Below are 16,281 nucleotides of genomic sequence, written 5' to 3'. Positions count from 1 at the left end.
CATATAAAACAGAAAACGCATTTCACTATTTTGGCCTAAGGCGGTACCCTTGAACAGTGGGCGTGGCTACATTTTGTAGTTCTTCCTCTATAAACAATATGCAGCCAGGTTCGGGTCCTGCAGATGTGAACGAGGAGGACAATCCATCTGAAAATGTGATTGCACAAATATCACAGTTTGCTGACGATAACCTAACGTTTGTCCGGGTAAGTAACCGATTGGAACAATAACGTTCCGTGTCATTTAATTTCATTTGAATGGCGTAGAAATATAAGACTTCCCAAGCACTGAGGGAACTGAGCTTGTGGACTAACGTTACTTACTAAACATGGCAGCTGCCCGTGCAAGACGCAGTAAATATTACACTGCTTTATCTTATGGTGTGCATATTTTAATGTGCTCCCAACAGAACATCAGCACTTGCCTTGGTCTAGCGGGTCTTCTCATCTTAGCGAGGAGCATTAGACTGGTAAATACACCACACACACTCGATGACACGGGTTTTATTTCACACAGCTCCTGACAGTCCATATGTTAACGTGCTCTGTGAGTTTAAATAAAATCTTAATGCATATGCTTTTTTTTGTTATTATTATTTTTTATGTGAATGATTGATATTAGCTTGTAAACAATAACAACTGTTGAGCAAACAGCTAGCCACGCCCCAGACTCACACCATTGGTTGAGGTTGACAGAATGTTGTTTCCCGTTTATTGATTGGCTAACATTATTTTACTCATCGTAACTGGTTTATTGGTATCTGTAAGGTAATAGATATACTATATATACTATGATGCCCTGGAACTATTGATGTGTTTTACTGTCTTGATCATATTTTCCTGTCCTTGTTTTGCAGATTACAAAATTTGGCTCCGCTGCTGATATTCCAGCACGATTCATCGAGAGAAACATCAGTGTCAGAGGAAGACTTAGAAACATCACAGAAAAAGGGCTTGAAGTGGAACACATTCCAATTTATGTTCCTTTGCTCAGTCGCCTACTTACTAAACGTAAGGAGCCACACAACCCCCTTTTGCAGTCCCTCAGGAAGACCCCCTTAATTAAATGTCTTTTCAGTAGGCCTGCACATTTATTTCACAGCTGTCTCAGGGACCACTGTGTTCATCTGAACAGCTGGTCTCCATTATGACTCAATCTTTAAAAGCCCATTTCTCTTAGAAACAGTTTTATCGGTTTGTATAATTGTGTATCGCCTGCTGTGTCAGTAAGTGTAGAGAAGGCTTTTCTTTTTTTCTTTCTTTTTTTCTGTAGAAAAAAGTGACTTTGCCTTTGAACTTGGATTCAATTTAATGCACTTCTTGGTCTTTTAACTTAAGTCACTGAAGCACAAAATATTTCTCTCTCCCGTCGTCCTGTTGTTACACTTCAAACCCTGTGAAAACTCATGTTGCTTCAGAACTGAATTAAATTGCCCCTGAATTGTTACCATTTGCACATCTACAAGATGATGAATTTCTATAAACCAGTTAGTGGAAAGAGGCAGTCAAAGTAATTCTATTATGGACCAGCCATGCCTTCAGAATGAGTTTAGATGTGATCTAAATGTGCCATACCAGTCACATATCAACTCCCTGATGATTAGATAAGGAGATGTCACTGTGATTCACAGATGGCCTGGTTGTAAGCTTGTCCTCTTGGTGGTTTTGTACCATATGGACGTATCTAGCTTCCTCCTGTATACCACAGAGACTAATACTCAGGGTGACCTTACTGGTCTTGTTTACATAACGGTCCACTCAGACACAGAAAATTATCCTTTTTTTAAATCCTTTAGAAGTCCTGCTGCTTTATACTGACCCTGTAAACTATTTTCAAATCGTAAAAGCACTTTGAAATAGAGTCTTGTTGATACAGCGTTTAAAAGGGAGATCACAACTGACACTGGCTTCAGCAGGTCAGCCCGTGACCCTTCTGGATGTGCGTCTGGCTGGAGTGGAGCTGACCTCGGAAGGGCAGGACTGGATTGGTCAACAGCTGAAACCAGCTGAGACGGTGTGGCTCCGACTGATCGCCCGACAGAACGAGACCCTCCACTGCCTAGTGTCAGTTAACAGGGTAGGTGCGATAGACCAGATTAGCACAGGCTCAGATGCCACCATGAAAGTTGTTAGCTTGACAAATGAGATGCTTTAGAAGGGGGAGGGGTATGTGTGGGGGACATATTAGATCATTGGTTTTTAGCCTTTCTGAATGCAATGCCTCCCTTGTTCCAATTTTCAAAGACCTAATTATTTTTTTCAGTAGTTTGTATCTACTAGATAAGGATTTCTTTCTTTCTTTATTGTAAGTTATTTTAGAGCTTGGCATAGTTTAGGAAGATGTATATTCACTAGAAAAATGAGATTATATTAATTTGCATGACTTTTCCAGGTGTAGAAATTTGACACTTTTAATATTCTTGTGTATCCATATTTTTGAGGACAGTTGGCTCTTCAAAAACCCAAAAATAAATAAAGTTGGGATCCAGTTGAAGTCCCAGCCCCATAGTTATGAACCACTGCTTTAGATCTAATATCATACAAGTTTTAAACTATTAAATGCTTATAAACAAGGGTCATGAACACAGTCTTGAGCCCCTTTCATACTGCACGTCGGACCTGGCATATTGCCGGAACATTGCCGGGTCGCCTTCTGTGTGAAAGCAACTACGTCCCGGGATTGATTCCGGCATTGAACCCGGGTCGGGGACCTAGTAACATTGCCGAGTTCAACCCGGGACGAGCACTGTGTGAACAAAAGTCAGATCTAATGCCGTGTCGAAGTGATAACGCGCGTTACCGCGCGACTCTTTTACCGGCTGATTTGAAGGAAGATCAAAATTTGTGTTTGAAAATCAAATTCTAAAAAATATGTGCAAACCGTAATGAAGCAGAGATCAGTTAGTTCCTCACTTTCCGCGCTGACGCTGAGACCGTTTGCTTGCTTCAGTGAAAATATAACATACCTAACGTTTACGACTCGTACATTACACGTCACGCCCTGATGTCACATTTCATTACAGGATCTTTACGGGTTGTGTGTGAAAGCACGCACATATCCCAGGTAATCACTGGCAGTGTGAAAGTGCAAAATCTAGTGAACCGGGAACAATTGCCGGAACACTTTACCCGTGTATTTGCCGGAATGGCAGTGTGATAGGGGCTATGGAAAACTGGAAATGTCAGTGAATTTCAAATGTGTTGTTTCTAAGGCTGAAAAAGTCTTCGAATTTTTAAGTTGTGCTCTATTTCTTTTCTTTTTATTATTATTTCTATATATACTTTTTTTTTATTATATATATATATATATATATATATATATATATATATATATATAAGTAATCACAAGCAACTGAAAGAATCATGGAAAAAGGAATGAAAGTTTGGTAAAGAAATGTAATAATTAAATGATATATTAAATGTAAATTATTAAAATTGTAATCTAGATTGTAATCGGGAAGGGCAAATCCATTAAATCAACTTCATCGCATTATGTTTCAGGGCTTATTCTTTAACACCTGTGTGAATGAGGAACTTTTGAGGCGTGGATTGGCTAGGACTTCTCCTTTTGTGGGTCTGGACCCTCACTCTCGGATCTACTGGCATCTCTATAAGCGCTTTCTGAGGGCCGAGAGCAGAGCAGAGAAGAAAGGGAAAGGCCTGTGGAAGGAAGAGAGTCGCTGGGAGAGAGCTGCTAATGTCTTGAAGAATAATATGCTGGTGATTTCACTTAAGAAACTCTTCAAATGGACATCATGGACTAAAGAGAAGTGAAATATTCCTTAGTATTCAGAAGTTATTTTGTTTGAAGTATTTTATAAAGTATTAATTGTAAATGTGGTATGTTGCTGATCTCAGACCTGAACTTAATGGATAAGGTAAGCAGCAATTAAACTTGAAATGATTCAAATCTCTGTGTTTTTCTGCTTACTTTTACTTTGACCGTTGAAGAATATATCTCTTCACATATTTCCCTGTTTGCTCAACATGAAGACAGACATTTCGAACACATTGCAGTGTTGTATAATCCATCACATTATTCATGCTGTCCTACACATGTACTGGTGGACACCATCGTTATATTCCTGACATCCGGAAAGCCTTTGAACTCCTCCCTGCTCCCATAAATCCATATCCCACAGACCTCTCGGTTTTCTCTTTCCCGGGGAGGTGGGGGAGTGCTTTGTCACGATGACACGGCAGTGGGGGTCTACCGATGCCCCCATGGAGACAATGAGGAGGAGGGATCCCCATTACTATAGAAACCTCACACTCAGAAGACAAAGTGCATCAGGGTGCCTCCTTCTCGGGGTCCTAAAGGCCTTGCCACTTGGAGACAGCGATAAGAGGCTAGAAGAGGAAAAAAAAACAGATGAAAATATATCTAAAAGATGAAGACAAAGTTTTTAAAAGACAATTATTATTCAATAATATTATCGATTGAACTACTGATTGGATGAGAACAAAAATGGAACTGAATTGAGCTGGAAAATGACACTAACTTCACAGCTCTGACTTATTTTTTTACATCTGAATTGAATCAACATTGAATTGAGTTGAATCTTGACTGTTGACGTCTGTAAAGCTGCTTATAGCCGAATTGAACTCATTTCATAATAATGAACTTTTCATTGGTGACCATTATTGAACGAATCTGAAACAACATGGAACTAAATTGAGCTGAAGAATACCACTATTAGTAAAAACTTAAATTAAGAAGCCCATTTAAAATTTCAACAAGATGTTTAAAGTGAATATAATACTCTAAAAATCTGCCGTCTGAACATGAAAGATGTTATTCTGGTTTACTCTTGTCTCCCAATTATTCCTGGTGGTTTCATTTTCTCTACAAAACGAAAAAAACAAATAACAACTCATATAGAAGATGTAATTTCAGACACGTTAGACTCTAGCATCTAATGGCCCTCCCATTGGTTTGCTCAACAGTGAGAGTGGAGGTCCTTTGCTAGGGATTTTGTTTTCGCCTCAGTTCTCAATGGCAATAGTCTTATCTACTCTAATGGGCACAAGGGGGAAGTTGCCTGCCCCCTCCTTTCGGCCTTTGTTGTGCAAATGTCCCTTGTGACTATGGCAGAGATGCCGGACTCTTATTGGACAGTCGGTTTGAATTGAAAGGTGCATTGGGTATGAGACACTAGCAGACTTTGAACCGAGACTCCGCACATGGGCGGTTACACAGAAAGACCTGTGGAAACTGTGGAAGGAGTGAGAGATGAGAGATGTGTGACAGGCAAATATGCCCTTTGTTTTCATGTGGGAAAGAGAACAGAACTCCCTTCTCATTGTATCAAATTCTAAGCTTGGAATTTTGAGCTCCTCAACTGAAATTACAAAAATCCCATTTTAGGTTTGTAGGAAACTGAAATGCAACTGTATTTAAACATATACCATCTATGAATAAAATAGTTAGTGATTACATGTTTTATGTTTTTATATTTGTTACATTATTACTTAGCTTGGTCAAAATTGGAGCCAACGTTTTCTAACAAGTAAGGAGTTTTATTTTGTTTATTTTTTTTATACTCTTTTATTTCACCCTGTTCCTTTTTAATATCACCTTTTTAATAAGTATTAATTTACAGTAATAATTTTTGCTATTTATTTTTATTAGTTTTATTTTTAACCATAACTGTTCTGCAAGAAAAATAAAGTCCATGTGTAAATTCTCAGTGTTTGAGTTGTTTGTTGAAATATAACAATTATAATGCATGCAGGAATGGATCATTACTGGCCAACTGAACCGACAGTACCGCATTAATTGTTGTTTACAGTCGGTCATTGTCAGTCCGTTCCTAAAACTCCCCACCTGTTTTTGCGGCTGCTCCTCTCGGCTCCGGTCGGTTGGTAGTCCGGAGCTTTTGAATGAGAGCGGAGACGTACAGTTAAACAGTAAACACTGGGAAGGACAACCCTGGAGACGCGTGTGTAGAGGAAGATTTGTACACAGTGTTTCCAATGTTTCCACGAAAAGAGTCAAGACTGAGTTTGTAACCAAAGCGGAATTCTAATCAAACTCTTGAGTGAGAGAAACCGAAGTAAGTGATTTGTCTCTGTTTTTGTTGCGAGCAGGTGCACGTTTGAACGGTGCCAGGAGAAAAAGTTTCACTTTTTCCTCTTTTTTCCGTTTTACTCTTATGAACTGTTTATATTATGTCTATACTATACTATACTATACTATACTATACTATACTATACTATACTATACTATACTATATATATATATATATATATATATATATATATATATATATATATATATATACACACACACACACACACACACACTAAAACTAAAGTTCAAAAGTTTGGGATCAGTTTGGGAATGATCTTTAATGTTTTTTTTATTTAAAGGAGTTTCTTATGGTCTTCAAAGCTGCATTAATTTGATCAAAAATACAGGAAAAAAAAATACTATTGTGACATTTCGTTATGATGCAAAATCTAATTTATACATTAAAAAAATGTATTCCTTTGATGCAGCTTTGCATTACAGAAATGAATTACATTTGAAAGGATATTAAAATAGAAACCATTTATCTAGGTGTGTGCTGTTCCCTGAAGCCTCCACAATCACTGTTGCTCGTGTTCAATATTTCCCTACATCCATATGTTATTTACAGACGTTAACCAGACAGATTTGGACCTTAACTTATTATGTGTTGTCTTTGTCTTAAATCTGCCAGCTTTAAAATAGAGCTCAATAAAAAAGCTCAGAGATTGAACCGGGGTGAACAAGATGCCACCCTTGAGGTTAAAATCCATAACTGATTAATCCCTTTGAAATCACAGTGTTTTTTTAAGCTTATAAAAGCAGAGACTTTTATTATATATTGATACGCTGACGTTATACTGGCTGAATGTTTATGTGACCTGTGCTTGGCTCTACAAGACGCCCCCATATAGAGAATCACATTCTAGTGAAATAAATATCAGACACACACTAGGTTTTGCAACCAAGACAGTCTTGTGTTTGTCACTGCAAAGAGCTTCTATTCAATGTGAATGCATACTTCTGTGTATTGGAACGTGTGGGGTAAAATGACTCCAGTGTTTTCCAAGCACAGCGTATCATTTTGCTCCACTGCTGGGGTGTAGCGTGGGATGGCAAACAAGCTTCTGTGGAAGCGGAGACCTGATTAATTATTTACCCTTTATTTTCCGAGAACAGAAGACAAGACATGTTAACTGTATTGTTCATGTTTTCAGTGAAGTTATTCATCGGCGGCCTTGAAACAGATCTCAGTGTCTGTCACTAGTTCTGGGTCAAAGTAAATGTGTCTATATAGATCAGTCAAAGCCAAGCATCTTTCGGACATTAAAGGGATACTCCACCCTAAAATGAAAATTTTGTCATTAATCACTTACCCCATCTTTTTTTGTCGTTCCAAACCTGTAAAAGCTCCGTTCATCTTCAGAACACAATTTAAGATATTTTGGATGAAAACCTGGAGGCTTGAGACTGTCCCATAGACTGCCAAGTAAATAACAGTCAGAATACTGCAATATCTGCAAAATTGTTGAATAAAGTTGTTATTTTTGTTTTCTTCGCTTACAAAATGTGTTCCCGTGGCTTCATATAACCCAGATTGCATGACTGATGGCAGATGGAGTATTCTGAAGAAGACTTTTCATATATTTTATGGACCTTGACACTGTTATTTACGGGATATGGGATATGGGATATGGGATAGTCTCAAGCTTCCAGGTTTTCATCCAAAATATCTTAAATTGTTTACCGAAGATAAACTGAGCTTTTATGGGTTTGGAATGACATGGGGGTAAATAATGACAAAATTTCATTTTGGGGTGAAGAACCCTTTTGCATTCACTTAACCCATGTGCTTTTAAGTTCACTTAAACTTTGAAAACAGTTCTTGCTTCCTTTTTTTTTTAAGTTGCTCTGTTTGTTACTTGAGTGTTTGATTTTAAGCCAAGCAGATCAGTCAGAGTTCAGTCATTGTGAAAACATTATTATTATTATTATTATTATTATTATTGAACTTCTAAGCACATTAATGCTTTATTCATTAATGCTTTATTACAACTAAACCTTACTTATTGTTAAAAAAACACATAATAATGACCTGCTGTGAGGTCATACTGAAACATGAAAATGGCAGCGACTTTTAGCCCTTAATTTAAGTTAAACAGTTATTTCACAATATTTCTGTTTGATATTTCCCATAATTGTTTATTGTTAATGGTTTAATAATGCAAGAGTAATCTGAAAAAAAAAAAATGAATAGAGCACAACACAGATTAATATTATATAGTGTGGATTAATTTTTTTATGTTCTGTTACTTTTTATCTTGTTTAATATATATATATATATATATATATATATATATATATATATATATATATATATATATATATATATATATATATATATATATATATATATATATATATTAGGGGTGTAACGATACGCGTATTCGTATTGAACCGTTCGGTACGACGCTTTCGGTTCGGTACGCGGTACGCATTATGTATACCGAACGGTTCGTTGGAGTAATTAATTATATTTGAAAAAAAAAAAAAAGAGAGAGAAAGAAATATAATGATATGCGTTCAACAAGGTAGCCCAATAACCCAAACAACGTAACAGGCAACGCCCCTGACACTCCCGAAGAAGAAAAAAACACCATCTTATATGTTTATGTTAGGCTACTCAGCAGGCGCTCGCTCACTCAGTACACGCTGAAGGCTCGTTGCAAAATAGCCAATGCGTTTAACAGACTAGAAATGAGAAGATCCTCCAATAACCAACAGGTCTGGTGTTTGGGGGCACTTTGGATTCCCTTTAAGCTATAATGGTGATGGCAAGAGAGTGGTGGATAAATAAACAACGGTATGTCGCATCTGCAACATGACAGGGTACACCAGCGGGATTACAAAAAAAAAAAAAAAAAAAACCCAGCGGGTATATCTGGGATATATGCGTCAGTACTATCTGGGAAAAGACGAAAAAAAGGAGAAACATGCACGCAGCAAACTATCCCTGCAGCATTTAGACACTATAGCTTACAGGGAATCCAACCCAAACACCAGACCTGTTGGTTATTTTAGGATCTTATATTTCTGGTCTGTTAAATGCATTAGACATTTTGCAACAAGCCTTCAGCGCGTGCTGAGTGAGCGAGCGCCTTAGGGGCCGTTCACATATCGTGCCTAAAAACGCATGGAAAACGCTAAGCGCGTCTTTCTCCTGAGGCGTCTGTCTTTGCTAAGCAACAATGACGTGCTCTCTCCATGAGACGCGGAAATTTCAGCGAAGGATAAATGGATTTGCAGCTCTAAAAATCGCTTGCAGTAGCTCTGCTACTGAATTTATTTCAAAATTGCAATCCATATACAACTATGATCAGCTGTTCCTTCATCTTGGCTGAGCTCTCAACGTTGTTACGGGAAAGGATGAAGCTGATTGGTTGGTTCTTGTCACATGACCCGCGGTGCGCTTGCGGCATTCTGAAAAGTTGAGATGTTTTTACATTTTGCTGTATCTAAAACGTATCGAACCGAACCGAACCGAACCGTGACATCAGTGTATCGTATCGAACCGAACCGTGAATTTTGTGAACCGTTACACCCCTAATATATATATATATATATATATATATATATATATATATATATAATTTTTTTTTTACATTTCTTTCAGCTGGGCCTAAAAGGTACAGGTTGCACATAAAGAGTCTGAATGAATATCCTCTAAATATCTTTCTTTGGTCACACTTTCGCTTGGGGACCGGTTCTCACTATTAACTAACTATTAACTATGACTTATGCTTCAATAAACTCTTAATTTACTGTGTTTTTTTAACAATAAGTAAGGTTTAGTTGTAATAAAGCATTAATGAATAAAGCATTAATGTGCTTAGAAGTTCAATAATAATAATAATAATAATAATAATGACAATAATAATGAATAGCCAATATTCTAGAAATATGCATGCTAATAAACAAATAGTTAATAGTGAGAACTGGTCCCTAAACTAAAATGTTACCATTTTTGTTTCTAACAGTGATGCATGTAGTAAGTAGCCAGTGTCTTGTTCTCCAAAAGTTTGGTAAAGAGTGATTATAACCATAGGAGACCTTTTATACAGTTAACGTTCTGGAAATTCAATGCATAATAGATGGTATAGTGGGAGGGAAGGACAAGTGTTCCATGGGGGAGCAAGTGGGCACTGAAAACAAAAGCTTGAAGAGATAGACGTATACCAAATATTGTTATGCTCTCTAAGAAGATGACAGAATCTTGGGAATAAATTAACAACATTATTAGAATCTGTTAGAAATGTGTTTGTGAATAAAACACATTTTCAGATACAGATGATGATTAAGAAATGCGAGTCAGCCGTTTAGCTGGACTCTTTATTCTGCTGGACAGGGAGAGTGAGAAGCCGTCCAGGGCTCTGAAGAGGGGGCTTCCTGCTTTACAGTCAGAGGGGGTGTGGGGTCACAGGGTTAGACACTACCCCCACAGTTCAATCTATTTTAAGTGCTGTCACCCCAATCCCCAGTGCTCAAACCCTCTCATACTCACTGATTTATTAATGACTTTCTTTCTTCTAATATAATTACTCACAGTCACATACAAGAATCACAATGGATGCAGGCTTAAAATGTACTCTTTAATCCTTGTCTCCATCTGTGCCTTGTATTGATAGTCCCTTTCACTATTCATGAAAGCATGTTTTAGTTATTGGAACTAATGTAATATAAAAATAATATATTTAAGATACATTTATTTCATAGTAAGTATAGTTCAAATCTATTAACATAATTTACTGTCATATTGCTTTAAACTTACTAATATAAAATTAACAATCACTGTAAATCTTTATTTGGAGTACTACTTGTGCACAACGCACATTTCTTAATATTAAGCCTTAATGTGTTTTAATGTCACTATTGATGAGGATTGTAAAATCTTTGAATAATATCGGTCTTTAAATGCAACATATTTAAAGTGTACTTGGAAGTATACTTACAATAGTTATATTTTAGAACGATCAAATATTCTTGAGTATATCTTAAATTGGACTTCTGCACAATTAAAGTGCATTAAGTAAAGAATTAGTGGTACCACTTTATTTTACAGTCATGTTCCTCATGTAAATACTATGTACTTATTATAGTAATTACAATAACTATGTAATAACTAGGTACTAACCCTGAACCTACCCCTAAACCTAACCCTACCCCATGTAGTTACCTTGTATTACCAGAACTTTCATGTTAATACACGTACTGTAAAATAAAGTGCAACCGAATTAGTTGTTCCAATTGCAGGGTATTTTTATTAAATGCATAAATATGTAAATATATTTGTGTTAGCATGAAATTAATGTATTTCAAATACATTTTAGTGTATATGTTTTTCACTAGGGATTGGAGCATTATATTTCAGATTTCTCATAAAACTGACTTTATATAAAATAATTTGACTTTATATATATATATATATATATATATATATATATATATATATATATATATATATATATATATATATATATATATATATATATATATATATATATATATATATATATTATGACTTTATATCTCACGATTGCAACTTTGTTTATCATAATTATGATTTATAAATTTATAAAAATGTGTGACATTTTATATGTTAACTAAATACAACTTTTGATATCAGCATCATCTTTACTCATTCTATGACCATCTCAAGAAAACTGAATAATTGTGAATTCATATATTAATACTAGACAGCTTGAAGATAACATGCACCAAATCATATCTTTATGTTAACATACTTGACTACCTTTTGTTTGCAAGCTTTGATGCAGTCATCATCTTCTCATGGTGCAAACAGGAAATAAACTGCTCTGGTCATGTGACAATTTGCACTAAGCAAGTGACACTGCACATATTTAAATCAGACCCTTTTTTATTTTTATTTTTCAGGACATAAAACATCAGTCAGTAAGATTTTTAGAGCTTTATTAATGAAAAGTGTCTTTATGTCACTATTGTATTCAGTTAACAACTATTTTAAAATGTTCACAATGCCAATAGCTGTGGTTGAATTATGAAAGACACAATCTAAGAGAAGTGCTGATGCATCCCAGATGCCCAAGAGATACTTAGCAGGTTAAATATCTAGAACAGTCTGTGATCCAGGTCCTTCAGAGTGAAATGTGTTTCAAGTGGAAGTGACATGGGCGACGACAGACAGAAAAGAACAGCAATCTGGTGACTTTAAATGTCGTGTAGTGTGTTAGCGACAGGCAATTGTTTTAAAATAAAATTTTGGAGAGATATGTATATAATCAATTGTGCCTAATTTCTTACTTGACAAGATAAACAATCGTTTGATGTCTAAAGGAGGGTTTACACTGAAAAACCCAGTCATTTGGTTTTGAGTAGAGCTTGCCATCGGAGGTGTCATTAGTGACGGAGACTGATAGTGATGCGACAAAGTTTTGCATATTAAATTTATGCAAATGTGCAGCGGCAGTTCGACTACCAGTGAGATCTGAATGGAAATGCCTACTAGCAACCAACAGTACAGCAACTCGCCAAACATCCAGCTATTCAATTATCGTCAGTGTGAGTGCACCTAAAACCTTCAGTGATTTGTATTGATTTTATACACAGAAATATGACCACTGTCCATCAAACTCCCCCTCAGTGATCCTTGTTACTGAAATGAGTCCATCCTTGATTTGCTTCTGCATCAGAAGCTAGAGACGCAGGTATAATCCAAGAAGGTTATATTTCCACTTCCAAATAATGGGACGCCACCTAACCAGATTGTGTTCCTCAGGGGCAGATGGGACTTTCTTATGACATTACAAACAGCATGGTTTATTGAAAAGCCAAGTGCTCACATTACCACACTCTGACACTATAATCATTCTCAGTTTTCGCCCTCTGTGGGGATAATGCCTGCTGAAAGGGGCTGCTAGCCTCTTATCCCTTAGCTAATGTGCCTCAAAGTCACACGAATACATTTTTCAAGCACATGTGACAGCTTTTGATTACCCTCGCATTTATATTGCAGCTATTCTGACAGTAAGCGACAAATCACAAGATGAGAGAAACCAGGAGAGCTGAATGGAGCGAGGGGTGGACAGTATTTGAAACAGGTCTCCTGGGCTGTATGGGTTGCGTTTACAGCATGTTTTATTCGTCTTTGAGACTCAAGACCGCCTTTTTGTCGATTTGTCTAGAATCCTGGTAGTGTGGCTATTCAAGGGGCATTTCTCTTCATCACCAGATGAGAATGCACATACACTCTAGGGATGCTCTGAATATGAAATTGTCCCTGATTTTGACCTTCAGCCACATAGAAGCTACTTTTTTTCTTTAAAATACATCCCGTCCCATGCTGAGTCTCTTTCTGAACTGTCTGTGCAGTATTGTATGTTTAAAAATTATACTTTTCAAATTATATTTTCATTGCTTATCGTCCATTAGACGTTTATTTTGTATTTTTTCTCCAGCAGCACCTGTTTGTCTGCGTGTTTGTCTGCTGGTGATTTATGGGATATCCTGAGGGAGAAAGTTCCGGAAAAAGCAAGACCCCCGTCGGCTCCTGCTTTAGTGTCTGATTTCAGCTTGTTTCAGGAAATTAGTGCAGACTGAGGCCAAAGGGTCAAACGCATAGACTTTGCGGGTGGTTAGAACTAGAGTGATTACTTTCTGTTACGATCCAGCACCATGTGCTCTTCATTCTACCAGTTATGGATAGCAGCAAACTGCAAACTGCATATTGTATTATTTATTTATTGTTTTAATGTGTGGAAGTGGTAATTCATCCTTGGGGTTTAAACTGCCAGTTTTAGGAGTCTGATCATAAATTATTCTTGTCATCTTTACAGTCAAATGTTTTAAAATGGTAAGATTAAAAAATATATATATATAGTTTTTATGTTTTAAAAGAAGTGTCTTATGCTTGCTTTAGAAATACGCACACACACATATCGCACACACATACACTGTTAGAATGTTTGTATATATTGGATATAGTGTAGATTATTGTACGTTTAATGTTTGACATTTAAATTTTTTATTATATTTATTATAGTTATATATTAGAATATAATATTAATTGCTATAATAATTTCCTTTTTATTTTATTTTATTTTATTTTATTTTTCTTATTAAGGATAGTTGAGAGCTGATAGCAAAGTACAAGGATCCACACAGGCAAAAGCCCCTATCACACTGCACGTCGGACCCGCAATATTTCCGGAACATTGCCGGGTCGCCTTCTGTGTGAAAGCAACCACGTCCCGGGATTGATTACCGAACTGAACCCGGGTCGGGGACCTAGTAACATTGGGGGGTTTGACCCGGGATGAGCACTGTGTGAACAAAAGCCAGATCTAATTCCATGTTGAAGTGATGACGCACGTTATCGCGCAACTCTATTACCGGCTGTTTTGAAGCAAGATCAACATTCGCGACGAAAACATATGTGCAAACTGTAATGAAGCAGAGATCAGTTAGTTCCTCACTTTCCGCGCTGACGCTGAGATCGTTTGCTTGCTTCAGTGAAAGTATAACGTGCCTAGCGTTGTCGACTCGTACATTACACGTCACGCGCTGATGTCACGTGTCGTTGTGGGATCTTCAAGGGTTGTGTGTGAAAGCACGCACATATCCCAGGTAATCACTGGCAGTGTGAAAGTGCAAAATTAGCGACCAGGGAACAATTGCAGGAACACTTTACCCCTGTATTTGCCGGAATGGCAGTGTGAAAGGGGCAAAACAGTGTCACAGTCTTCTGTCTTTCTGTGGCTTTCTTCTGTGAGTGTTGTGTTTGTTTGGTGCCATGTGCTCTCTCTCCTGTCCTTTTCTGACTCCGCCCACCTTGTCACCTCATCATTGTTTTAGTTGCTTCACCTGTGTTTCTCCCTTGCTCCCGGAGTCCTTTACCTTCACTTACACACACACAGCTGTTCCCCATTTGTTAATATTCTTGTCTCACCCACCAGCTGTGTCCAAATTCAGGGTCTGCATCCTCCTTAGGATCCTTCCTACCCGGTTGAAGGAGGATGGGTCCTCCGACGACCGCAAAAACCGGAAGTCGGTGTTTGTGAATTTGGACAGCCTACCCTTCTTTCAGTTCCCTCCCTTAACCGTTGCTCATATCCTGTCGCCTAGCAACCGTGACAGCGCCAAGCAAGACGCCGGTGAAGAGCTCATCGTTCTCTCCCCGGAGCTTTATAAACACTTCTGTCTGCTCTTTCGTCCTTAGAAGCGTTAAAACAGCTTCAATCACTAACAAATAAGCTGTGTGTATGCACACAGGCAGTAAGGAAGAAGCTAGTTTACAAAAGTAAACGTTTTTTTTTTTTTACATATACACGTACACATGTAAAAAAAAATGCTTAACGCTAAAACAAAATGCCTAACTAGAAAACCACTGAAAATATATATTTTTGAAAAGCCAGTTTTTAAAAAACATCGAAAATAATACTCCTCCCCCACTCCGCTACCGCTCGCTTCGTCCTGCCGAAAAGAATTATGGGATAGGTAGGACGCGAAAGGATCCATCACACCCATCCTTCGAATTCGGGGAAAAGGAGGACGCATTTGTGGGCCGCATTTGAAGGATCCTACGAATTTGGACAGCCTTCGTCGCGGCGCTGTGACGTAACATCCTTCAAATGCGTCCTCCGAAGGATGTAGACCCTGAATTTGGACACAGCCTCTGCCTGGCTGTATTGCTTAATGTTACTTGTGATTTGTAAGTGTTCCTGGTTCTCGTGTTTTTTGCATCTTGATTTTGTTCCCTGCATTTGGACCCAGACCCTGTTCTTTCTTTGCTGGTCCGTGACAAACAGTACCACAGCTCTGGCTAAATTGTATCTTATTTAATCCAGTGTGATATTTGTATTTATTTATTTATGGAAAGCTAGGGCTTCCATTCCAATAGCAGTCTTATTGAAAAAAATTGAAGAATATAGAGAGGTTATATGGCACATAATAATTTACACCTCTGAGAAGATCTAAACTTATAATGTTACACCTATGTATTCTGCATTTATAATGGACATGGATGTGTAATAAACTCTTTCAGGGCACCTTCAGCCCTCTCAGTCCCTTTCTACCCAACAAATACACACACACGCTCCTTTTCATTCTCTGCTTATTTGCCCATCTCTTTCTCCACAATCTCTTTTGTAATCCCATCAGTACAATCAGTGTTGTAATTGTAGGTAATTGTAATTGCACCTGTCATTTTCAATCAGAGCGAGATGTGAGACTCGTGTG

The 16,281-nt window shown here is 37.4% G+C and overlaps 2 protein-coding genes across 4 annotated transcripts in view; both read left to right on the top strand.

The window, feature by feature from the left end:
* Window positions 1-64: 64 nt before the first annotated feature.
* On the top strand, window positions 65-4,192 carry c18h3orf33 (c18h3orf33 homolog (H. sapiens)). Of its 2 annotated transcripts, none has more exons than XM_026231296.1 (5): window positions 65-206; window positions 410-469; window positions 857-1,010; window positions 1,913-2,076; window positions 3,501-4,192. In XM_026231296.1, exons 1-5 carry the CDS (start codon window positions 99-101, stop codon window positions 3,771-3,773), a joined length of 759 nt encoding a protein of 252 aa, XP_026087081.1. In that variant the 5' UTR covers window positions 65-98; the 3' UTR covers window positions 3,774-4,192. The 2 variants fall into 2 exon arrangements, with proteins under 2 accessions (XP_026087081.1, XP_026087082.1); XM_026231297.1 differs by having other exon boundaries at window positions 1,916-2,076; window positions 3,501-3,928.
* A 1,692-nt stretch (window positions 4,193-5,884) lies between these two features.
* LOC113061834 (1-phosphatidylinositol 4,5-bisphosphate phosphodiesterase eta-1-like) overlaps window positions 5,885-16,281 on the top strand; it is a 69,822-nt gene continuing 59,425 nt past the window's right edge. For both annotated transcript variants that reach the window (XM_026231294.1, XM_026231292.1), the window contains exon 1: window positions 5,885-6,055. The gene's annotated coding sequence lies outside the window, so the exon portion shown is untranslated. The remainder of the gene's footprint in view (window positions 6,056-16,281) is intronic.

Source organism: Carassius auratus, chromosome 43 (assembly GCF_003368295.1).
Source record: "Carassius auratus strain Wakin chromosome 43, ASM336829v1, whole genome shotgun sequence".
Lineage (NCBI taxonomy): Eukaryota > Metazoa > Chordata > Actinopteri > Cypriniformes > Cyprinidae > Carassius > Carassius auratus.
Note: the sequence above shows the minus strand (reverse complement) of the source record. Positions and strands in the feature narration are given on the sequence as shown.

What these genes read in the sequence shown, in the direction of transcription:
- c18h3orf33 (XM_026231296.1), top strand. Translation starts at nt 99, where the DNA reads ATGCAGCCAGGTTCGGGTCCTGCAGATGTGAACGAGGAGGACAATCCA. An exon ending in CAGTCGCCTACTTACTAAAC is followed by an intron (nt 1,011 to 1,912) that starts GTAAGGAGCCAC and finishes CACTGGCTTCAG; the next exon opens with CAGGTCAGCCCGTGACCCTT. An exon ending in GCCTAGTGTCAGTTAACAGG is followed by an intron (nt 2,077 to 3,500) that starts GTAGGTGCGATA and finishes ATTATGTTTCAG; the next exon opens with GGCTTATTCTTTAACACCTG.